Source organism: Centroberyx gerrardi, chromosome 22 (assembly GCF_048128805.1).
Source record: "Centroberyx gerrardi isolate f3 chromosome 22, fCenGer3.hap1.cur.20231027, whole genome shotgun sequence".
Taxonomy (NCBI): domain Eukaryota; kingdom Metazoa; phylum Chordata; class Actinopteri; order Beryciformes; family Berycidae; genus Centroberyx; species Centroberyx gerrardi.
Genome location: NC_136018.1, coordinates 20,973,228 through 20,997,160, shown reverse-complemented (window position 1 = coordinate 20,997,160; position 23,933 = coordinate 20,973,228). Strand labels below are relative to the sequence as shown.

At 40.9% G+C, this 23,933-nt stretch overlaps 1 protein-coding gene across 1 annotated transcript in view; it reads right to left on the bottom strand.

Annotated features, from left to right (window-relative positions):
* The window catches only part of prkdc (protein kinase, DNA-activated, catalytic subunit), a 42,241-nt gene that overhangs the window by 13,583 nt on the left and 4,725 nt on the right, over positions 1 to 23,933 (bottom strand). Inside the window, exons 16-58 of the mRNA XM_078291550.1 lie at positions 23,074 to 23,223; positions 22,230 to 22,342; positions 21,505 to 21,664; positions 20,931 to 21,017; positions 20,728 to 20,847; positions 20,148 to 20,307; positions 19,332 to 19,441; positions 18,740 to 18,827; positions 18,418 to 18,581; positions 17,830 to 17,982; positions 17,223 to 17,330; positions 16,838 to 17,064; positions 16,652 to 16,746; positions 16,356 to 16,458; positions 15,692 to 15,825; positions 14,747 to 14,977; positions 13,138 to 13,364; positions 12,821 to 13,029; positions 11,470 to 11,602; positions 11,200 to 11,358; positions 10,520 to 10,723; positions 10,062 to 10,250; positions 9,825 to 9,929; positions 8,895 to 9,062; positions 8,531 to 8,658; positions 8,206 to 8,413; positions 7,903 to 8,081; positions 7,074 to 7,242; positions 6,743 to 6,808; positions 6,588 to 6,651; positions 6,156 to 6,304; positions 5,906 to 6,046; positions 5,577 to 5,696; positions 5,275 to 5,418; positions 4,787 to 4,938; positions 4,320 to 4,451; positions 3,645 to 3,756; positions 3,217 to 3,341; positions 2,447 to 2,596; positions 1,467 to 1,640; positions 1,143 to 1,241; positions 540 to 750; positions 257 to 428 (exon numbers count right to left, since the gene is read on the bottom strand). Of these exons, the coding sequence (XP_078147676.1) occupies positions 257 to 428; positions 540 to 750; positions 1,143 to 1,241; positions 1,467 to 1,640; positions 2,447 to 2,596; positions 3,217 to 3,341; positions 3,645 to 3,756; positions 4,320 to 4,451; positions 4,787 to 4,938; positions 5,275 to 5,418; positions 5,577 to 5,696; positions 5,906 to 6,046; positions 6,156 to 6,304; positions 6,588 to 6,651; positions 6,743 to 6,808; positions 7,074 to 7,242; positions 7,903 to 8,081; positions 8,206 to 8,413; positions 8,531 to 8,658; positions 8,895 to 9,062; positions 9,825 to 9,929; positions 10,062 to 10,250; positions 10,520 to 10,723; positions 11,200 to 11,358; positions 11,470 to 11,602; positions 12,821 to 13,029; positions 13,138 to 13,364; positions 14,747 to 14,977; positions 15,692 to 15,825; positions 16,356 to 16,458; positions 16,652 to 16,746; positions 16,838 to 17,064; positions 17,223 to 17,330; positions 17,830 to 17,982; positions 18,418 to 18,581; positions 18,740 to 18,827; positions 19,332 to 19,441; positions 20,148 to 20,307; positions 20,728 to 20,847; positions 20,931 to 21,017; positions 21,505 to 21,664; positions 22,230 to 22,342; positions 23,074 to 23,223 (6,292 nt within the window). The remainder of the gene's footprint in view (positions 1 to 256; positions 429 to 539; positions 751 to 1,142; positions 1,242 to 1,466; positions 1,641 to 2,446; positions 2,597 to 3,216; positions 3,342 to 3,644; positions 3,757 to 4,319; positions 4,452 to 4,786; positions 4,939 to 5,274; positions 5,419 to 5,576; positions 5,697 to 5,905; positions 6,047 to 6,155; positions 6,305 to 6,587; positions 6,652 to 6,742; positions 6,809 to 7,073; positions 7,243 to 7,902; positions 8,082 to 8,205; positions 8,414 to 8,530; positions 8,659 to 8,894; positions 9,063 to 9,824; positions 9,930 to 10,061; positions 10,251 to 10,519; positions 10,724 to 11,199; positions 11,359 to 11,469; positions 11,603 to 12,820; positions 13,030 to 13,137; positions 13,365 to 14,746; positions 14,978 to 15,691; positions 15,826 to 16,355; positions 16,459 to 16,651; positions 16,747 to 16,837; positions 17,065 to 17,222; positions 17,331 to 17,829; positions 17,983 to 18,417; positions 18,582 to 18,739; positions 18,828 to 19,331; positions 19,442 to 20,147; positions 20,308 to 20,727; positions 20,848 to 20,930; positions 21,018 to 21,504; positions 21,665 to 22,229; positions 22,343 to 23,073; positions 23,224 to 23,933) is intronic.

The following is a 23,933-nucleotide window of genomic DNA, read 5'->3' as shown; positions in this document are numbered from 1 at the left end:
CTCGATTCTAGGCTTTGTGCCTTTTCCCCCCATTTATGTAACTGTAACAATATCTGTCATTATATGATCATCATAACTTTCATTGTCAAAATGTAAATTAGTTCCAACATGGCCAGTTCGTGTTGGAGCAGAAATGACTAATATAAGCATGTGAAAGCTAAGGAGGAGCTGCTGGAGCACAGCACATTGTGATAGAAGTGCTGTAGTGTTATCCTGCATCTATCATTAGTACAGTACTGATACCATGGATCTGTACCTGCTGTTTGGGTTTGGGTGAACTCTAGAGTCTGAGTGGCTCGCAGCTGTCCCTTCATGGTCCCTGTCTGGGTCGCCGCTGGGCTCTCTGGGCCCTGAGAGCTTTGGGTTTCAACAAACATGGGCGTCATCACTGTGCTCCTGAGGCGCCAGTTGGAATCAATCACATAGTCCTGCAGAGTGGAAAAATTTTATTAGGATGACCGGTTGAAGTCGTGCTGACAGGTTAAACAGTTTATGAGAGAAATAAAAATCTGAAACTTGACATCGTCTTTTCAGCTGACCTGGAAGGTGCACTCGGACAGCGGGTACTCAAACATGTTCCGTGTGAAGTCTGGACTCTGGCTGGTCATCTCCAGCAGCAGATTGGTAGCCAGGCTTAAGAAACGCCTTTCGATCTGACAGGAGTACAGAGAACGAAGCACCATCAGCATGCGCTCCAGGGTGACGCTGGGGAGACGCTTCTCCTGACTCCAGAAGTTATGGACATAAAGCCTGAGAGACGCAAACAGACAAAGATGGTCCATTCAGTCAATGCAACTTTTAATAGACGGAGCATTTTGGATAAATATCTGCAATACAATTCCCTTCACAACAGAAGGCATAGCATATAAAAGGGTAATATAGAAATTAAAATAGGAATCTAACAGAATCACACTTTAATAATCATAGCACACCTTTCTCTTTTCTCAAATGTAGTCCTTTTCAGATTTTAGAGACATTTCTAATTTCTCTACTATGCAAGAACAAATAAGCTAATTAACTAATAAGCAAGTTCTTGTAACATCTACTAATGAATAAGAGAGAACAGAGTGTCTAAAGTCAACAAAATTGTTCTTTGATTCAAATATGTCCAGTAGGGAAGAGAAAAATCCACGGGTACTTACTGCAGGCCTTGGTTTTCTTCAGTCAGTCCCTGAAGGAGGGCTTCTTTAGCTGCATCCAAAACCTTTACTGAGGTGCTGTCAGCCATGCTCTCTGCATCGCTGAAAAAAAACAGAGTTCAAGTTTGAAGTTCAGATCCATTCAGATGGATGAATAAACAAAGAACGGATGGAAACCAATCCAAAGTCAGGGGAGAAAATATTGATATTTCATGTGGTAACTAATGAAAACTATTTCATGTTGACATAAATCATGTATATATTATGGCAAACCAACAGGAAACACTGAGTTGTTTGAGAAAGGCAGCCAATAAACCTGGGGCTCACCTGTAGTTGTCCTGGATCCACATGAGGATATCGTACATCCTCTCTCTGCAGACAGGTGAGGGATGGGCGATGAAGGCCGTCACAGCTCCCAGGACCTCCTGGAGCTGAACTGGAGTCAGGAGGGCGATGATCTTGTGGAGAATATCTAGACACGCTCTCTGTCTCGCTTCATCCCTGGGTGCAAGGAGGGAACAACATGCAGAACAAAATTTGCAACATAAATAAAGGTTCTATAACAACTTAGGTATTCTTTATGTAAATAATAATGCTTATAAGCTAAGAGAAAAATGTCCTACATCTCCAAGTTCTGTTGATTTCCAGTTAGGCTTGGGCCGATATTCGATAATATTGAATATCGTGATATTTCGCGAATATCGCAATATTTTCCGCTGTATCAAATATAAATATGATACCTTGATATATTTACTGTAAACCAATGAGGCCATGGTGGAGACGATTGGTAGCCTCTATCTCATGCCAGTGGTATTGTTAGTGCTTGTGTTTCTCAAAATTAAGACCAGATTTCCCATAAACCCTGATTTTTGCTTCTACGGTCACAGGTTTTTTGTTTTGCTTTACTGAAGAGGACAAACATGCCGAAAGTGATTTGTCCATTGGCCTTTCACTTCTTCCACCATCTGCCGTTGCCACAAACTCTGAAAGCTTTAGTTCTGTTTGCTCTGGAAGAACAGCGCCCTCTTCCTGTTTTGTGTCGTAAAGCAATCCAGCAGATTTCCCGCCAAATCTGACCCAGTGGCGAACAAATGTAAATTGCGTGTAGAGGCTGCTAGAGGCTGCCAGTCTTTTCAGTGATGGTCTCATTTGTTTTCAGTAACTATACTAATGTCTTAAAATTAATGTGGTAATGATTTCTTGATACTAAAATGATACACGTAGCACATGTAAATGGAAAAATAAAGCAACCCAAAACTATAAACCATGACATGCAGATGAAGCAGAAGAGCGTGGTTAGGGCTAACCTATGGCCCAACATCTGAAGGAAGCCTTTGGTTTTGAGCTGCAGAAAGATGTCGGGGATGACATCCGCCCGGCTCAGCACACACTCCAGACAATGAGTCTTTAAGGCGCCGTGTAACTTCGGCAGGAGGAAGAACACAGAATTGACAAACCTGAAAAAAAAACAAAAAAAACAAAGATGCAAACAGATTTTACATTTTGATGACATTACCACAGGTTCTCTGGCTTTTGGTACTGTTTTACTTAGCAGTGTGGTTCCCTCCTACATCAAGAACAAACTTCCTGAGATGAACTGTTATTTACAGGGAAATTCCTAACCAATTCAACTCACAGGTATACAACATAAATAGACCCTCAAAAAGCATCTAAAACAGTATCTACACAACTAACCATTTGACTGGAAAACATTGATTTATTAAGTCAAACATGCCATCCCCCATGAATGATGCGGGCACCCCTTGAGCCAATCAGTAAGAAGATGCATCTTTCCTCCAAGTTTAATCAAAATCGGACCAGTCATCTCTGAGATATCACTTTACAGTTACAAATTTTGACCTTTAATTATAGCGCCCTCATCATACCAATTGGTGTAATATTTTAAATGTTGGAGCACAGTGCCAAGATGCATCATCCCTTCAAACTTTGTCATAATCAGACCAGTGGTGTCTGAGATATCATGTTTGACAGACGGACAGATGGATACAGCCTGATCACAACATTTTACATCGCAGGTTAAAAAAAAACGACAAACACAGCAGACCTAAAAACTCACCGGTCCATAAATGGCGGAAAGTGCTTGGATACTTTGCTCAAGCAAATAATGAACTTGTCATCCATGTCTTTTTTCTTCAGCTCTGCTATCTTATTTGCAGCAAGATTGAGGAGTGTCTGAGGATGCTGAAAGAAAAAAAAAAAAAAAGCATGATGGATTTAGAGCAGAAAAATAGTAATTATTGCTAGTATACTAGGCATTTGCAAATGTGTCAACATAACTTTTTAACATTTAACATTTGATTGAGCATTTGAACGTACGGACACTACATCCACTGACTTTATCTAACCTTAAACCTAGGAAAATTAATTTCCTTTCCTATGTGAGATCTATTCTTTTCCACTAAGCTACTCTGAGCTCTACTCAGTCATAAAGATATACAGTATATAGTACAACTGTAATACAAGCAAACAGGGAAAGTCTCATACATCGTCCTTTTCAGTCATGTTCTTCAGGATGAGGCCAATAATCTCAGCAGCAGCAGCGTAGATGTCTTTGTACCTTGTGAAGGACAGGTTGTTGGCGAGAGACTGGATGTACCTGAAAATACAAACCAACACGAAGAAACCATGAAGGGGCAAAAAATACTTTTCAAAAATTCTAAAATTTATATAATATATAATACAAATCACAAGAGTATGGAAATCCTGTTGTCTGTACTTCTCTTTCCTGCCTTTTCAGTTGATCTCTATGCAGCTGATGCTTTGTTAGCATGATACAACAAATTAGCTAGAAGCTAACAGAAAGCTAGCCAAGGTTAGCTAGAACTTCATGCCGGAAAAGTGACTCACAGTATATATTTAACTTTGCAGAACAGCAATTCTGAGGACAAACTTGTGTGTTCATTGTAAAACTTTCACTTTTAATAACTAACATTAATTCGTTTGGAAAGTGTTAGTACAGTGTATACAAGAGAAATTACTGTTTCAAACACAATAAAACTGGCTTCAAAAACAAATGGCACAGAATTTAGCTACATTTAGCTACACGAAAACGGTATTCACTAAGCACTATATAAACCAGACAGGTAACATATTCTTTTACTATTTATTCATGAAATTGAGATCCAAGATCTGAGATGTGTTTGCTTGTTTTATTTTTACCTGTCATAATCAATTCCACATGAGGCATCATGAGCAGGGAGGCTGTTGGCCAGGACAATTCCTAGCAGCTGGAGTCCAACAGAGTTGTCTTTACTGTTTGGGTCGCTGCTACAAAAACGCTCGTAGATCAGACTACAAGGACAAAAAAACAAGTTTAACACAAATTTCAGTTCAGTAAATCTAATCTCTATCATCAAAGATGTTTGTATGAAATCTATGAGGAAATAAGTGAGAATGAAGGTCTACCCAGTCATAAAGCATAAGTTCAAAATGATTCTTTGGTTAGATGAAACTGTGAAATCTAAATATGTCTAGGAAGCTGAATGCGTGTATGCATTTCCAGACAAATGGATAATAAAGATATCTTCTTACAGATAACCTAAGCCTCAAATCTAGTCTAAGAACCATTTCCACTGAGCTATACCTTATGTCAAATTCAACCTTTGAATGCAAGTTTGTGCTATTACCTGTATGGCACATGCAGACAGTCTTTCCAGCACTCTACCAGAGTGCGAATGATCTCCAGGTTGTGGCGGAACACGGCTCTCTTGGAGTGGAAGCTGTGCTTCATCAGGAACTCCAACAGCCGGTTGGCCAGCACTTCATCTCTGGGGTTACCCTGGGACAACAAACACAATCCACTAGTGCTCACTAGCATTTTCTCCTTTTGGTGTTCCTCCTGCATTTTAAGTGTCGTTTTCCAATGGGTTTGTTATTGTTACTATTAGGGATTCAAGATCCATAGGAATAAGGAAAGGAAATGTTAACATGTAAAGCCATACTAAAACCAACCACTAGACTACAAACCAAAAACTTCAGATCTCAGAATCTGGTGAACCAAATGCCATTTTTTATAAATTGTTTTATCAATTCATGAAATTTGGTGCATGTAGGACATGACAAAAACGTATTGCAGACTTTTACGTGATGTCTCTTAAATGGCAGAATGAACAACCTTGGGGCTGGCCACGCTCGTCCAAGAGAGCACTGTGACCACAACATCCACCACCATAAAATGAATCCCCTCTCCTCCGTTGTTTCCTGAGACGACAAGCTGCAGGAGCGGCCCCAGCCAATGCTTGGCATACGGCCGGAACACCTGGGAAGCAACAACAAAGATTAAATCTGCACCGGAAACGTGAACATACCGAGAAAGAGGGTATACAGTGGAAGATATCACTACATTTATTTATTTTCATACAGAAGAGTTGTAAGATATGGTAGAGGAAGGATGGATGGAGCGATGAAAGCAGTCACCTCCTCTATGTTGATGATCAGCTTTGAGATGAAGAGTCTGATATTCAAAGGTGTGGCTGGATTCACCAGTTTTCCATGCAGGAACTTCATCCATGGAGGAAGTTCGCTGGGTGTGTTTCCCTGTTCCACAAAGAGGGAAGACGGTATATTAAACGCCTCAACTTGAATTTAGCATAAAGGTAAGCTTCTCAATTTATCTCAAGTTAATTATAAAAACGCTGAAATGAGACAACTCCATACATTAAAAAACAACCTTAATTTTGCTACGGTAGGAATAACATAGAAGCTATTTGTCAAAATCAGCTTTATTGTCCTTGAGCGCCACTGACCTGCTCTATTTTGGGGGTTATATTGTTCCTTTGCATGTGTCCAATCAGAGCCGTCATGGCTGCCATGCACTCATGCTGGTTCAGCTCATCCATTTCCAGATCCACCAGTGCATCCTGGGAGGGAATCGTCTCCTCTGCCTCCTACAACCACACAAACAAACACTTGAAACACTCTGAAACAGCATTTAGACCATGGGACACTAAAACTTGTTGAGTTCAGTGTAGATATATAGGGAGAAATGGCACTAACTCTTTTTGCGATGGTGCGTCTGCGTCCTTCAGGGTTCTGGGAGCTGAAGGAGAAGCTCTGGACTCCGGTGGAGAAATCAAACTGACTCATCTCTTCACTCAGGCTGCTGTCGGCCATGTAGGACTGGGAGGAAAGATACACCGGCCCCTCTACACAAACCACAAAACAAATCCCGTCAGCAAAACAAGAAAAAAACAATCCTAACTGATATACTTCAAAATGTTGTAAAAAGAGGTGTCAGTCTTTCCAAAAGCAATACATATACGCATATTAAAGGCTTGGAAGGATCCCGAAATTGCAAATTAAGGTCACTTTAAGTGCTGACAATTGTGATTTATTTGTATATACACATTTCTACAGCATTCTAACGGGCAAAGAGATATTTTTGCATCAAAACCCAGTAGCTGAATAGTTGGGCAGTTTCAATAATACCTCCGTTCTCCTCACTCGCTTCTTTCCGTATCATGATGTATTTCTTCTTTCTTTCCAGTGGGACCTACATTAATTAAAAATAGATGAGTAAACAAAGATTTTAACTCAAAGTATATCATATAAAAAAAAGGACTCTTCATCATCAGGTGATATACCTCAATTTCAATGGGAAAGTTGTAGGTTCGTTGAACATCAATGAGATTTTCCAGAATGAATTGATTCTGGACAAGAAAGAAAAACACAAACGGTTAAGTCCTGTTGGTGGAGTAAGCTTACCAAGTTAGACAACCAAGGTTTAAATCCAGATCATGACTCTTCCCTGCATTACGGTATCTCTTCATTTGGACAATATGGAATATTGAAGGATATTTGAAGGAGGCTGTTCTACTTACTGTACTGCTCTGTACCAAAATGAGGATAACTTGCTGACTACTGCAGTGTGGGAACATGTTGGATATATGAAAACAAGTCAGCACTTGTCGGTACCTTCTCTGGTTTCTCAGTGAAGAGGAAGCCTTGGTAGAATTTGGGCTCGTTGAAGCTGCGGCTGATGACGGCGATGGCGCAGTTGTACGCAGCGCAGTGGTACTGCCTCCTTATTTCAAGGAGCTGACTTTCACCTGTCATATTCTCAGTGAAGGCTTCAAAACAGGACCTAAATGAAATCACATATTCATTATGCCATAGAAGTATAATCTGTCACTTGTGCCAGCAGCAGCATTGCCTCCTCTTATAGTTCTTTTCAAATGAGCCACAAACATACAAGCCAGAAGTGTTGACATCCAAGCAGATTAGCACAAATGCTGACGTGAAGAGCTAGTAAGTACGAAATCTTTACATCAGAATTAGTCAAAGGAGAAAATATTTAGACACTGAGTTAAAACTGGTCATTTTTGGATTAACTCAAGGAAGTTAGAGTCCTCTATGTATTCCACATACTCTACAGCTGAGTCCCTCCCACGCTCCACTGCATTCCCACTAAGGCCCATTGAGATTTAGAGAGCTGCAACGAGGCTTGGCAGATTACACTGGAGGAAGATATCAAATGTCTTGCAATGGACCGATAGACAAATTGTAAGCAGTTATTGCATGATGGGGTGTGATCAAATGCCAAAGTTGACTTGCCCCAAATCTTAAGTTTATTTGAAATTGTGTTGACCGACTGTAATATCAAACAATTTTCTAATGTACTATGACATGTACAGTAGAGAAGACAATCCAGAAAAAGTCTGTACTTTTGATTCATTATCAAAAATGGAGAGAGAAGACAATGTTACTTCTTGACTTTAAATATAAAAGTGTTGTGGAGTCCTACTTGATCAAGTTCTTGGACAACTCGTTGCCCTCCGTTTTGTCCAAGCGACAGTAGGCCTGGTTAATGCGGGATTCCTTGGAGTAAACCTCTTCTTTGGGAAGCTGAGTGTAGAGCAGCTCCATCAGCTTGTAGCAGCCGTTCTTCTTCAGCAACTGGGCCTCAAATGCTGTTTCACTGGCCTGAAATTGGTAAGAAAATGAAATAAATGGAATATATTTGATTGTGGCATGATTTTGACCTATTTATCATAAAGAGTGAATATGTTCTGTAAGAACTTGCTTATAGAAGTCCCTAAATGCAAACCTTGGTGAAGCGCGTGAGCAGCAAAGCCATTATGTCGGAGACGTTGGCCACAAAGAAGTTGTTCAGGGCCTTGGGGCTACAGTGAGAGGCGAGAGGCAGCAGAACCCTCTCCATCATGGCCTGCAGCATGGAGCTCACCGGCACGTCGCCCTGCTGGATCACTCCATACACCGTACACAGCAGCTGTAGCTGCCGCTCATGGCTCGACCTGCTCGGACGTTGAGAAATACAGATACTCGTTTGAGAAAGAGGAACAAAATGCAGAATGTGTGCGCATGTTCTCCCATGAATGAAGGCTGTGAATGGGTGTGAAGGCTTTACTGACCGCCTAGCGATCCTTTGGAAGCAAGTTTGGAAGTGCTCCTCCATGATGTGTTTGGTATCTCGACACAGAATCCCTGCCAGTAGTTTGAGCAGCAGTGGGCTCTGAGACAGCTCTAGGGCATCCAGCAACTGAAAGAGAGAAATGTAGACTAGATTGTCATCAGGGTCCGAAATTGCAACCAACCTTTATGATAACATTTGAATGCCTTGGTTATATACAGTCTTTGATCTTCGCCTGTTCTCGCACTTTATCCCTGTTGGCCATCGTACACTCTCTCTGACCGCGAGCCAATCAAAGCAAAGCAAAACCATGTCTCTGTATCAAACAGGCTCCTGACTGGCTGCCTGTGACACCCCGACTTCACCTTTCGGACGCAGTCCATGTAGTTGTTGCGGTGCAGCGAGCCCTTTGCAAACTCGTCGGACTGCATGGGGAAGTGGGAGGCGACCAGGGCCTCCAGGGCTTTCTGCAGCTCGGCCAGCGGCTCCTCCGGCAGGGTGGTGAGGAAGGGCAGCACCAACAGGGCCTGGCTCTAAACACATGAGAATATGAGACAACTCCATGTGAGAAATGTATACGGCTGAAGTGCTTTGAAGAGAAAGGGGGAAATGTAAGCAATGTGGCAGTTTCCTTAAAGATGCGGAGGACTAACAATACACTTGTTGTGGTTTAAATATAGGATGCAATCCAGGCCACAAGACAGGAAAATATCCTGGAGGGTTAGTACATTTGTGATCAACATGAATGGACCCAACAGGAGTTTGTTTTTCTACATTTTATGAATGAGCAAGAAACCTCTGAAATCTCTGAAATCTAGAGAGTACAGCTTGTTAAATGTTGCTATGCTGTGAAACAAGGGTTGGAGAAAAAAGACCCTCTAAGTGTAGTTCTATGCAGAAACTATATGAACAATATCAGCTTCTTTTACTAGTGTTGTTTCTGGGAGATACCCTCTTCTGTATCTACCTTGAGTCTGGAGTTGGAATTGATCTTTGATAGCAAGGACAATAGCTATTACTGACTTATTCTACATGGGGAAATTACGGAAAAAACACAAATCTTGAAATGTTCTTTTTTTTTTCTCCTAAATTAGGTCTGATTTCAGTAAACAACAGCAAACAACAGACTAATCACTAGCATAGTACTTGGAAAACATATTGTTGCTCTCATTGACATTTCCCTATAGAAATATGTCTAATAAAATCACATTTCTCTGAAGAACCCTTTTAAAACTGAGTAAAAAAAAAACATGAAAAAGGATGACTGTTCTTAAGAGTTCTACTTTGTGCATTACCTTGAGATTCAATGGTAGATTCATGTCAACCAGCAGTGTGGTGAAAGTGGAGAACACCTGTCTGAATGCTTCATGGTTGATATTGGAGCACACAGAGGAGTCAATCTGATGAGAGGGAAAAAAAAACAGTAAAAAACCTGATGTGGAATCATTTAACATTAAAGGGCATTACACCAACCAAAGGGTAATAGGAAGTTTGCCAAGGGACATACAGTAGTAACTCCAACTTCACAGTACCTGCAGGAGCTTGGAGAGCAGCAGCAGAGTGGCGGTTTTGCTCTCTGGAGTGGAAGTGCTTCCTTCCCACCAGGACTGCAGACTCTCCCATCTCTTCAGCACCGCCTCCACTAGCTGGCTTCCCTGAGTCTTCCTTACAGAGCGCTCTCTGAAGTTGTGGTCCAGCATACCGTTCAGCAGCACACTCACCTGATGGAAAAGTAGCAGACTGGAATTAAACCCACGTCTCACATACAGACAAAAAAAACAATCATCTTCCATTAGAAGTCCTGATATCAATGCTTGAATGACACGCGCTATGGCACAGTATAACATTTTCAAAGATCTACCGGGGACACATGGATGATTTTGGTGTCTATGTTCTCAGTGCTTACTCTGCAGCACATAACTCATAAGCAACATAAACTCCTATGGAAGACTCTTGTATAAAAACTGAAGAGAGGAATAAAAGCAGCTACCATGCTGGGGTTGAGAGAGGCAGCCTGCATGAGGCGCGGCACTGTGCTGTCCAGACTTTTCAGCAGCTCCGTGTTGACGGTCGTCTGGAAGAGGCTGTAGAAGTACTCGCCGTGGGAGAAGCTGAGGAAGTTACGGCTGCGACTCCCAGACAGCGGCACCGAGAGCATGATGGTGTTCAGCAGCAAGTCCACCAGCTGCTCGCTCTGTAGAGAAACAACAATTTGCAACAGTCACAGGAGGCAGCAAGAAGTGAAAAGCTCTGAAAATGTAGTGGGAAAAACTCACCTGACATTCCGGAAAGATTGGAAAGATTAAGGTTAAAAAGTAACAGTAATGAAAAGGCAAATCAAATGGACTCAACCAATGGATTTACTCATCTTAATTATTGATAGAAATTACAAATGACACCTTCACAGCAATTTTCAGATATGATGCATATATTAACACATTTTTATTCATATTTTCTCATTGGTAATACACTGCATATATCATATTTTTATATGTTAAAAACACATATTTTTCATACGCAAATATTTGCTACATTCTTGTTTGTATCCTACTTTTTTTTCTTAGCTGTATGCTAGTGATTGCAGCTCCAACAACCCAATTTCCCCATGTGGATCGTTTAACCTCCATCTAATTGAATCTAACCTAGCCTAAGCAGAGAGAGAGAACTAACCTGTTGACTGAGAGAGAAGGCGAGCTGAAGGAGGCCGTCCGCGAGCCTCCTGCTGTTTATGTCCAAGGACGGAAGAGCCTTCCTGTCCTCGCCGGGTGCTATGCCTTTGTACACTGCCATGAGGAGCCGGGACCCAAGGGACTCGGCATAGACTGTGTCCTTCATCACAGAGAGAAAGACAAAAAAACAGCATGATTTTGACATGGCAGCTGTGTAGCCTTACTGAAGGGTATGCCATAGCTACTATTTGGAAGCAACGACCCTGAATACCTGGCTGTGCAGGATGGAGCTGAGGAAGCCCGCTTTGTGGATCTGCTTACAGGCAGACAGAATCATTTCCATCTGGTCATGGCTGCTCAGAGTGCTGGCATGGTAGAGGTCGACAGCACACAACTCCTCTACACTAGGGATGCCGGAACAGAAAGACAAACACAGCTTAGTGATGATGATGGTGTTGGTGACTGTAGTGTCAAGGAGGGTGCTGAGGAAGAGCAATCAAAGGAGTAACTCAGACGGCGACACTGAGAACTTGTCATTAATCAAGTTCTGGTATAGCTTTGGAATTATAACTGCCTCATGCAGGCTGCTGTGTAACAACTATATACAAAAATCATGTATTGGGAAATCAAAAGATGAAAGTAAAGCTGAAATACAGACTGACAGATTTTGATTCTAGGTATTTTTAGGTGCTTATATCAGTAAGTAATATAAGAACAATGTAAGTTGTTGTACAAAGGTATTAGCAATTTCCACATAATGATACACAAATGATAAAACACAGAAAGAAACAAACAAGGTGAGGAAAACTGGACTGGCATTGGACCCTAAGATCATTTAAGATCATTTTCATGAACTTTATGGTGTCAAAACACAACTGTAACATTTGACTACATAGTGCTCTTTTACCTTATCTGAAATATTAGGGTACAGGAAGTATCCTAAAGCAGAGAGATTCACTGCCAAGAGCTCCAGTGACCTGAGTGTTCATCTGACTCATATCCAATCAGGCATAAATAAAAGGAGTTTCATTTTCCCACTGATAACAAAAACCATGAATACTGGATCTCAAAGGTCAGGCAGGATTTTTTTAAAAGGCAAATGGCAGAGACTCCGCCAGAACAGTCCCACCATTTGAGAAAAACTATTAAATATGCTATTTTAATACCATTTCATTTTTGAAATTATAGTCTAGGGCTGGGCAATAACTCAATCGTTCAAGCGGAATCATATTGTGATGATATGGTGATTTTGGGATACCATGACGCACAATTCTGCTGTCTAAATTGAAGATAGCAAGCAAATTTTATTTAAAAACTCAAAATGAGGTTGGGTACTTATGGAATATTATTTGGAAATTTCAGTTTTGTTTGACATCACACCCAACATTACCATTCGGTTCAAAGGGATGAACATTAATTTGATTATTTAACATGGTTTTCATACAGGAACCATATTGTGATATATACTGACACTTAAAAAACCCTTATGATTATCGCGATATTGATTTCAACCAATCGCTCAGCCCTATTACAGCCCATATACTGGTGCCAACTCTACTTTTCAAATAGTGAATTGGTAATGAAGGATGCTCCTTATCAAGGATCAAGGATGATCAATTTACCTTTGGCGTGAGATTCTTGTCCGCAGGCTGCTTTCCAGACTAGTGCGGTAATGTGAGGCCAGCAGGGCCTTCAGCAGAGGAACACACACCTCTGGTAGGTGCTTCATCACCTCCACATCGGCCATGTTGAAACCCACAGCTGACGGCTGGCACACCACCAGTGCCGTCAGCTCAAAAAATACAGAGCCAAAAACATCTTGTTCCAGAAGCTGTGAAGAAAGGTAGAAAACAGTGAACAAAAAAAAACACAGCATCATTCGCTTTCAAAAGTAGAATCGAGAGATTTTCTATACGTCCGAGTGGCTAAAACTCCATACCTTCCAAAACTCCTGGTCACATTTGGTGAGAATCATTGCAGCGAACTCCAGCAGGCGAACGATGATGGTGCACTTGCTGTAGTTGTACTGGTCCACCTCTCTGGGGCTGAAGTGGGAGGTCTTCTGGCCGAGAAGAAAACAGCTCTCTGCTGCTGCCAGTTCCTGGGTCGCCAGCTCAGTCAAGAAGAAACCTATGGCCTTCAGAAAGCTCGAGTTTTCTTTGGAGCCTTGGGAATGGAAGAAAAGACCAGAGATCATTGACCAGGCTGTTACAGAAAGGTATACCAAACCCTGCACTCAAAGGACCTTTCATGCTGGAAAGTGAGGAGGAGCAAATTTAATAAAGGTTGTTATATATTGAAGTTGTGGAGTGCAAAGTCTGGCTGCATTCCAACATGGACATGCATGTTGTTTCTCCTTGGTCTAACTGTCTTCTACTGGCATGTTATCATTGCATTAATGAAGACAAAATAATGTCAGAGTCGTGCAGGACTGTACGATTAATCCATTTAATACTGAAACAGCAATTTTAACGTGTGATGTCTAAACTGGAACAGGCAACAATTTTGAAACAACAACAAAAGCCTTTTCTAAGCTATAAAATGTTTTAAGAGATATACATCTGTGCATATTCAGCATATGTTGATGACCAATCAGAAGCCTCACTGACCAGGAGATGAGGCAGGACAGTGGGATGTCCTGACAAATTTACTATATGAGAATATTTGTGATGTGTCAAAATGCATGTCATTGAGGTAATATTATTCCAGTTTTATGTAAGGGATAATGTACAGTGAGCCAGTCATTATTCCATTATTGTTTCACATCGGGGCATTGATCATTCAGTCGGGGCATATTTTGCAATAGGACTAGCTTACTGAACATTACCCCACTTATTACACAGCTTCTTACCAAATATATTAATCATTTTTAAATCAGTATTTTGTGTCAGGTGATTTCATTATAGGCTAAACTAATTTACAAGCTTATGCCAAAGAAGTAATCTGGCAGCACTGTCTGCAATAACCAAGGAGTACCATCTTTTTGCCAAAATGTGTCTGATCTGAAATCAACAATATGGACCGGACTTCTTGACTGCAGAGTGAAATTATGTGTTATCTGTTATGTGAAACAGCGATCTGTTATTCAGAAGGGTATGAATGGTAATTAATAAGGATGGGACGATATGCTTATCTCACAATACGATTCGATAGACAATATGGAGTTCACGATTCGATACAACCACAATACGATGTAATGAAAAAAAGTTCAATGACAACAAAGTCTAACTGTGCAGAATTATGTTTATTTCTGAGTCACAAATCTCTCTAGCAATGGTACTGTCTTGCTAGAATGTAAACAATTTAAAAATGTCATCATAAAGTGCAAATAATATAATTTGGATGGAGAGCTTGTGAAATTGTGATGGTCAAGTGTCTCATTTGTGATTACTACAGCAGAATAACATAGAGCTGATATCGCGATTCATTGTTCTGCTCCACGATACGTATTGTCACATTTCTGTATTGCGATATAGTGAATTTCGATATGTCGTCCCATCCCCAGTAATAAAATAGTACAACTCGCTCCTTGAACAAGCACGACTTACTTAGCATGTGATGGGGCTTGATGATGTGTAAGCTGATGAAGGTGTTGTAGCAGTCCAGGGCGGCCAGCAGCAGGTCCATCCACTGCATGGTGGCTCTGACACTGAAAGGGCCAGACAGGTCCCTGAGGGTGGGCTGGGACAGGAGGCCTCCGCCCTCGATCCGCGAGATCAAGAAAGCCATGCCGTGATCCTTCAGCACCCCGTCCAGCCACTGGGACGGCGATTTCTTGCCTGAGTTCAGTCACACACACACACACACACATCCAGGAGTGAACATACATGTATAACCAAAGTACATGCAGTCACAAAAACATAAAGAGTAGTAAACAGCTATTCAGATTTAGCACCCTTCCCTCTAAAATACAAGACAGGCACTCACCCTAGTTTAAAAGGGCAATAAGTAGGCATGCGCCGATATTTGATATTATTGAATATCGCAATATTTACAAAGAAATATCACGATACGTCTTTGTGAATATCGCAATATTTTCCACAATATCAAATATCGTATATTGTGATATTTTGGTGAGACGGTATCGCAATATTACATTTTGGATATCGCCCAAGCCTAGCAATAAGTGAGATTTTTGCTGTCCCATTTTACCTTTGAAGGCTAAAAAGCCTCGTTCTCAAGCCAAAGAAGCAAATGACAAAGAGATATTATTATTCCAGTATTTAGCATGGTGATATGTTACCTCTTCACTAGACATTTTTGTTGGATCTATGCTCTAATTAGCTAGCTTACTCATTTCTATTGTGAAAATTTGACTATTGTTTGTGTCAATGATAGGCCGGGTTAGCTTAATTCCTACTGGTCGCTGATAGACGTCAACATGTGATCTGCGGATTTCTGCTGCAATTAAACCTGAGCTCCACATTTTCTATGTTTAAAAGACGTTCAAGTACCTTGCAAGACGAAGCATTACTCACTAAAAGATTGCTCACCTGGGAGGAGGGGAATGAACTCGTAGAGGAGTTCCATGCATTTGTGGCGGCACTCGGTTTGTGGTCGGCCACATTGCTCGAGAAGCCACAAAACCACATCTGACAGACACAGCTTTTCATCAGGGGGAAAGCCCCTTGAAGAGGAAGAGAAATGAGAGAAATGAGTATATACAATCGTCCTCCCACAAGTGAGAACAGAGTCAGGAAATTAAATACAGCAGAAAACCTATGAAGTGTAAGCCTAATCCATTCTGAAATTACAAAGCCAATAAAACAAAATAACTGTAAGGTTTTCAGACCAAAAAAGAAGGCAGTGGCACACAGTGCTTTCACTGTTCTTCAGACAACAGGCAACTTCATGATGATCGAGAATCATTGACCACAATTTTGCGGAGCTTTTCTTTCTTCCATATATCTCCTCACCATTGGAGAGCACATCCGTTTAAGACTAGGGACACGGTACATTAATTTTAGGAGGATCACAGCCACGATTTCTCTGACTTCCTGAATTATGATGTCACCAACAAGGAAATGAGTGGTCAAGTGTAAGGAATAACATATTCATTTCAAATAAAATTAAAAATCTTCATCATATAAGTCATTTTGTGCCACAGCTCGCCATACCCAGCCCTTGCCCTAACGCCCAAGTACATAGAGTACCGACCTTGGGATGCGTCTCTTAGCGTTGTGCTGATTGAGGCTGGCGGCCTTGTATTTGATGATTCTCTTCAGATGATCAATGGCACTGCCACACTGCTGCAGCGTACCTGAGGATATAAGCATAACCACAGCTTATGTGGAGGTGGCAAGGCATGTGTGTGCAAGTATCACCCCAAAATTTTACAGCAACTCTGCCTTACATCTACCTCTTCCATTTTATTACTAGAGGACATTGATAAAGACATCTCAATATGAAATTCTGACTTTAAAGTCCATGTTTAAAGTAGTATAAACCATTACCCAAGGATTTCTCATCTGAGTGTGCAAGAGCCAGACTTTCAACAAATATCACCAGCACTTCAAAGACAAACTGCTCCACCAAGGCATTCTCCTCCCTGCAAAGACACACGGACAATGACATTGGGAAAAATGAGCCTTAAATCTCCGAGCTGTACAGGGAAGAAAGAGAAAGAAACAGTATCTTACCTGAATTGTCTGTAGATGCTATTGAATGCCAAGGCAGCTCCCAGTCGTTTGAACCCATTGGGGTGGAGAGCCAGGCTGTAGATGCGCTTGAACAAAGACTTGATATTGGTCGGGCTCTTCTCTTGCTGTTTGGGGGTGGTCTGTTTGATCGACCACTTGACGAACTCTTCAATGCAGCGGCCGCAGAAGTCTCGGAGAGTGCTGTCCATGGGGTCAACCACACTGTCCTGAAGAAAAACAGCCATTTAAAGCAATATACCAAATTTAGTCTATTAAACAAAAATGATCTTAACTAATCATATTCAATAAGAAGTATGACAAGGAAAGACCAAGGGCCATTTAGCTGTAATGGTTCCAATCACACACATCCGCCCAGGTAAGTTACCAGAATGGCCTCCAGAACAGCGACTGTATCTTGGCTCTCAAACTTCTTGTTGTTGGTGAACCAGTGGATCAGCTGCATCACCAGCGGTTCAAAGAGCTGTCTGGTTACCTGGAAAAAAAAATGAGATGATCTCACACCATCCACTATTCTTATTAGGCACTCGGGAGGAGCACCTCTATAAGAGCCGGACTCTGTCTGTTTGTTGGTGTGTAACGCTTTTTGCAATGCGCAGTGCTTAGGGGAATTACGGTATGCGCCATGCGTAAGGGAAATACAAGGTGTGCTCGTACACCAGGCAATACAGTATAAGTCAAACAAGCATCAACCATCTGGAGGTTGGTGGCTGAACATCCACATACCAGAAAATAGCTTGCTGATTTTGTTTTCCTGAAGAGATGAACAATCTGGTTTCCTTGACAGTTTAGCTGAAAACCATCTATTGCAATTTATGTGTGAAACAAGTTGGGAAATACATCCTGCTATATGTGCCAAATCCCATGACTCTCCCTGTCTGGAATAACATCTCTCAAAATTCCATGATATTCCAGGATCTCCATGACCAGCGGGAAGCCTGTCTGTGGTAACCGTCTCGTCGTCGTGCACTGACCTGATCCACATCACAGGCCAGGCGCAGCAGCACAGGAAACAGCCTCTTGTGCAGGTTGTACATAGGCGGCAAGCTGTTCTCCCCCTCCGCCATCTGAGCGCTCTTCCCAACCATGTAGACCACCAAGCTGTGGAGCAGCTCACAGGCTGCTACCTGCACCAAGGACAACACAAAATGGATTAGAATAATCACTTTGCTTGTTTCACTAAATTCATTTGGCAGTTACAATGTCGTAATAATAGTAGAGTTGTGTAAATGATTGGAAATGGAAACTCAAGCCACAAGCGTTACTGGGGTCAGAGCCAATACGGTCAGGTTAAATATTATAATAAATGATATAGAGCTGTATGTTAGAAGACATTTTTTAAGATCCCATAGCAAATTTCATAGCCATTGTAACCAGGAATCAAATAGTAGCAGTTTTAGAGGGCCAATACAGATATTTTTGGATTGAAGCTGTCAATAGCCGATATTTTGTGTCGATATTCAATATCTGGCTTGACCTTTCATTCCTAAATTCACTTCAAGGCATCTGTCTTTCAGAATGGAAACTCTCTGACTTGGTCATGGTGATGTTAGATGACGTACTTTGGTTTGTCTGTCGCTTGTGGACAGAGCCAGTTCGCTGATGCGAGGCAGAAATGGGTCGAGGTAGATGACGGGCTTCATATCGGCGAATGGCACTGCAAAGCTGAGCCTTTTCTCAGAATCCCAGGCAACAAACTTCTTCATCATCTCCTCTGCTGAGACCACTAAACGGCAAAAACAGAAGCACGTGATCAACAACACATCATCTCTGCTGAAAAAAAAGCTGAACCCCATTGTCGCTCTGGTTAAGAGCATGGGCCGAATGGCTAAAATGTCAGTGTAAAATAGAATGAGATGTGGCGTCGGTTGTGTGGATCCTTACCAGTCACCAGGTTCCTGTTCAGCTGTCCTCCCAGATGACCAAGCAAGCGCACCACCCTGAGCCTCACCATGACCAGAGGAGCATCTTCCTGTTTACAGATACACTAATAGTCAGTAAGCTGAAATACAGGAGTCCCACACACCAGACAGAGGATGTCCTCTTACTTCAGTGCCCATGTTAATGGACAGGAGTGAACACACCAGCATAGGTCCACTCACATACCTGTAGTGATAGTTTCAGCACAGTTTATTTTTCTATGTCCGGAGAAGAAGAATGTATTTTCACAGAAATACAGTGTGGAAACCCACTGTTGATGGTCATATCTGTCATATCATATGTATTTGATGATCAAACACTGAATCCATTGCTGGTGATCATTATTCAAATTCTCAAGATACTGATATATTTACAAAACACTGGTTTAGCTTTATGCATCCTCATGGACCTTACTCCATTGACCTTAATCTAGAGGATGAGCTGATCAACTCAAATTCAAACAAGCCGACACCGAATCACATTTCACTGAATTGAGAAATCTTCACCATCGAATCGCTTCTAAAATATTAAAAGATACCGTTTCCCCATCCATTACCATGGCGATCTGTTTGGATTGCTTCAAGAGTCGCGTCATCACTCGGCTGTATCCTTTCTCACTTCGTGAAGACGAAGAAGACGTCACCTCCCAGCTGCTCTCATCCTTCTCTAAAAGTCAACACCTTGGATTAGACTTTTTGGGGCTGTCATTGTCATCATCAAAGGCATAATCATAAATCCAAACAAAAATAACTGGCCATTCCTGGCTTATGGGTAGAAGTTACAGGGTGTCTGCAAGTTTTATCAAGTTAAATTTAAGACTTTAAGACCTTTCTAGTGCCAATTAGAATGAAACTGCAGACCTATAAGAAAATACTTCACAACAGAAAAAAACAGCGCACAAGAAATTGCAACAAACTTAAAATACTGTATTCAGCTGCAGTGAAGACCTTTTTATTATGCATCGCAATATACGATATTATCTTGGGGTGGGGGGGTGGGCGAGGGGCATCCATTTTTTCCCCTTTTTGTGGTATTTTACTTCTTCTAAATTCTATCAAATTTCTCGGCTAGTAATATTATTATTAATAGCACAGAAAATATTGCGATATTCATGAAATATTGCGATATTCAATGTGATCAAATATCGGCCCAGTCCTTGCTTAAAGTTTCTCATTAGCGTATATTTATATTTTGAGGGGACAAATCATATAGGGGATAGAATTATAGTCATATTGCATCCTGCAATATGATAACAACTTGATAACACCTAAGCTGATAGCTTTATCTACCAAGTTGAATCCCTTTATAAAATTAACACAACTGTGAATCAACACACAAACAGATGTGCCCCCCCCCTTTACAACATTCCTACCATTGGTGGTGGTGGTTTTCAGGTATCCGTCCAGAAGCGGCAGGATGTTCTTGTAGCAGGGCTGCATGGTCTCCAGAGGGATGTGGGAGGACAAGGCCTCCAGAGCATCCAGGGCCGCGTTGGCCAAGGGAACGTGGCTCAGACCCAGCTTCAGAGCCGCCTACACATTCGTCCACACACAGGCACACACACACACATCTTAGTAGCCAACAGTTTGACCTATTAAAATCAACCAATTAAAACCAAGCCACTAAACCAGCTATGTATGTACATTTAATTTTCTTTTGAACCTTTATTTATCTAGAGAAAGTCGACTAAACAACATGCTCTTTTTCAGCATTGCCCTGTTTCACACATTCATACGTGGGAGCTTCATAAGTATGCAACTAATGGAGACAGAGACTTGATTCCAAGTCCTAAGGGTATGTTTGCAGGGTCAAATCAATTTAACTTAAAATGTAAGTGATAGGAATGACATCTTTGGGCGAAACAGCAAGTTGGAGAATTGTTCAGCCTTGGCGGAGGTTTGCACTAGTTCCTTCAAATATACCGTAACGAAATGAATGAAAGGATATCCCACCTCAAGAGCGGGACAGTAGGCCTTGATGTCCAGAGCCACTATGTTGTGGTGCAGTGAGAGGACGAACGTCAAGCAGGACGCCAGCAGCTCGTCTTTGTACTGCTTCATTCTCACACAGACCTGACAGGAAACCACATTGTTTCAGTTGACTCCGCAAACAAGCAAGATATTTACAACTATTTGAGGAAATGAAGAGCAGCTACCTCTTTTCCAAACTTTGAGAAGAGTGCAAAGCAGGCACTTCTCACGGTGTCGCTCTCGGGGGACGCAGAGCTTTTCAGGCCAACTCCCTGTTCAAAACAACAGACTTTTTTATCATTTATTCAATATGAGTAGTGCACTGTATAACAATGCTATTTTCCTACTGAGTTCATAGACATCTGGAAATATCCTACGCCTCTGAGATTGCAGGGCATCATGCTGCATAGAACAAGCAAGACAATATGCAACATGATACACAGGATTTTCCCACTATGGCTCTGATATAAAATTGCTTTTCCATGACTTTCTATAACTAAATGGGAGCACTTCCATGTCCTCAACATTTTACAAAAAAAAAAGAATGAAAACCATCTAATGCAATGAATGGGTAAAACAAGCTGGAAAATGCATTCTGGTATATTCCTGTATGGTGACCCATATGTAAAATTCCCTGATATTCCCCGACTTCGCCAGAGAATTGATCAAATTCCCTGACTTTCCCTGTCTGGAATACACCTCTCAAAATTCCATGATATTCCAGGAATTCCATGACAGAGAAAATGGCGGAAAAATTACCTGGTAGTATTGGATTCTTTTGGCAATTTTCATGGAGACAGAGAGCAGCTTGTAGAAGCCACTGACAAGTGGATTCCTTATGGAGTAGAGAATGAGCTTGTGGCTCAGCGGGTACACCCAGGGCTGGAAATACTCCACATGCTTATTCAGCAACAGTTCACTGCAAAGGCAGGAGAGAAAAAACACATTGTGGTCACCCAAGACCCAAGACTCGTTACTGCATAGAATAAGTGAGAAATGTGCTAAGACACTGAGTACATTCAATTTAGATATGATAAAAATTAGTCATTAAACTTGAAATAACAATCCACAACATTTTCATATAAATATACATTATGCTACTCTTCATTTCTGATTAATAGTGATTCAACCTATGTCCAGTTCATGAAAGCTTTTACATTTGCTGTTCTAAACAGCCAATGTCTGGTAGATCTTTCCTGGGAAAAATACAGATTTCCACTTTAATGATGATATTAAAATTTGGCATTTACCTCAATTACACCCTCAAATCTAAAGGCAATTTAAATGGGCAATTTTTCCAAAAGTCCTGACCAAAAGCATTTTGTCATTTTGCTTAGGTTCCATACAGCCCACTATATTATCACACATTATTTATCTTCATTCTTCACCTTCAGGTTTTGCTAAATGAGATTCTACATCATATCCTACCACTTGGGAGGAGTGTGTGTGTGTGTGTGTGTGTGTGTGTGCTGTGTCTCCATTACCTGCAGAAGTCAACCAGGTTGATGAAAGCAGTGAAGTCTTTGACCTTGTTGGGCAGCAGGTGAGCTGTGGGGTCGGAGGAGGGCAGAACAACACCGGCCGCATCATCAGCACCCTGACAGAGGAGGAGGCAAATACCATGGATTAAGGTTCAGATATGGATTTTTGAAGGCCAGCAGCATATTTTGGATTGAAGCTGTCAATATTCAGTATTTTTAAATTTGACCATTTTCATGCCTTTTTTTCAAAGATTACAAGAATTCAATGTTTCCCTCAGGATTTTATTCTTGTGTAGACTTTTAGACCAATGGACACTAAAACCCACTAAAAACCAGGATCATAAACAAAAAACAAACAAACAAACAAACTATAAATAAATAAATAAAACACGCCTGCATACATGAGTGGAATGCGATAAAAAAAAATGTCACATTAAAATCACTTCATGTTAAGGGCTTCCCTTAGACAATCAGTGTTGTATTGATCAATTATACAACAAATATGTTATCAATCAAACTTCATCATATCAGAGGTGGACAAGACCAAATCAGATTTTTAATAAGGACAATATCAGTCCAATATACCAGTCTAACCCCAAAGTTTGAGTGAAAAATAGTAAAAAAAATATGTACATATTACATCAGGTGACTTATGTAGCAGCCCAAAGACAGACTTAGATACCAAGCTTTACTATGAAACATGGGTAAAATAATTCTATATATTTAATAATTTTCATAATTGTAAGCAGCAGATTTGACAGAAAATTATGCATTATTAAATTAAGCTCACTCAGAAATAATTCTGTGCCTAAAAACATAAATTCTCAACAGGAATCTGAGATCTCACCTCCTCTCCTGTTGTGACTTTCTGCACAGACAAGTCCAACTTCTCCACAATGCGGAGAATGGATTTCACCAGTTCATCATAAAGAAGACGGCTCAAAGACACCAGAGCAGAGTTCTGGCTTTCAAAAGCTCCATCCAGAAATCCTGAATCCTGCAGGAGGACACGGATGTAACAATAACGTACAAAACAATTAAGTATTAGAGGCTAAGGGAATCAATTTTATTCACACTTACATGCATGTCTAATGTAATATATACCAGAAGTAACACTTTTCTGCATGGCTATGGTGAAAACAATCCCATTGCTACTGCAAGGGCTATGGCAGCTGAAGAACCCATTTGGGATACATGAGATTTTTTTATTTGTTTATCAATATACCGAACCATAAGGCACTGATACAGGCATAAATAGTTAAAAATTAGGTTTACTAGGTTATTTGGACTCATTTTTCTAAAACCTTCTCGTAAGCACACTGTTAAGCCTAACATAAAAAAAAATAAAAAAAGAGTAGCAGTCAGCTTCTGGGTCAAAACAGATAAATATTGTCTTTAACAGGGATGGTAAGTGTCAAATTGCATCAAATTTATGTGGATTACATAATAGGTAGGGATGGGATAATATATCGGAATACAATATATCGCAATACAAAACTGTGACAATCCGTATCTTGGGGCAGAAAAATGAATTGTGTTATTAGCTCCATTTTATTCTGCTGTAGTAATCACAAATGAGACGCTTGACCATCACAATTTCACAAGCTCTCCATCCAAATTGTTATTTTCACTTTGTAATGACATTTTTAAGGCAATATCATCACTAGAAAGATTTGTGGCTCAGAAATAAACAGAATTCTGCACAGT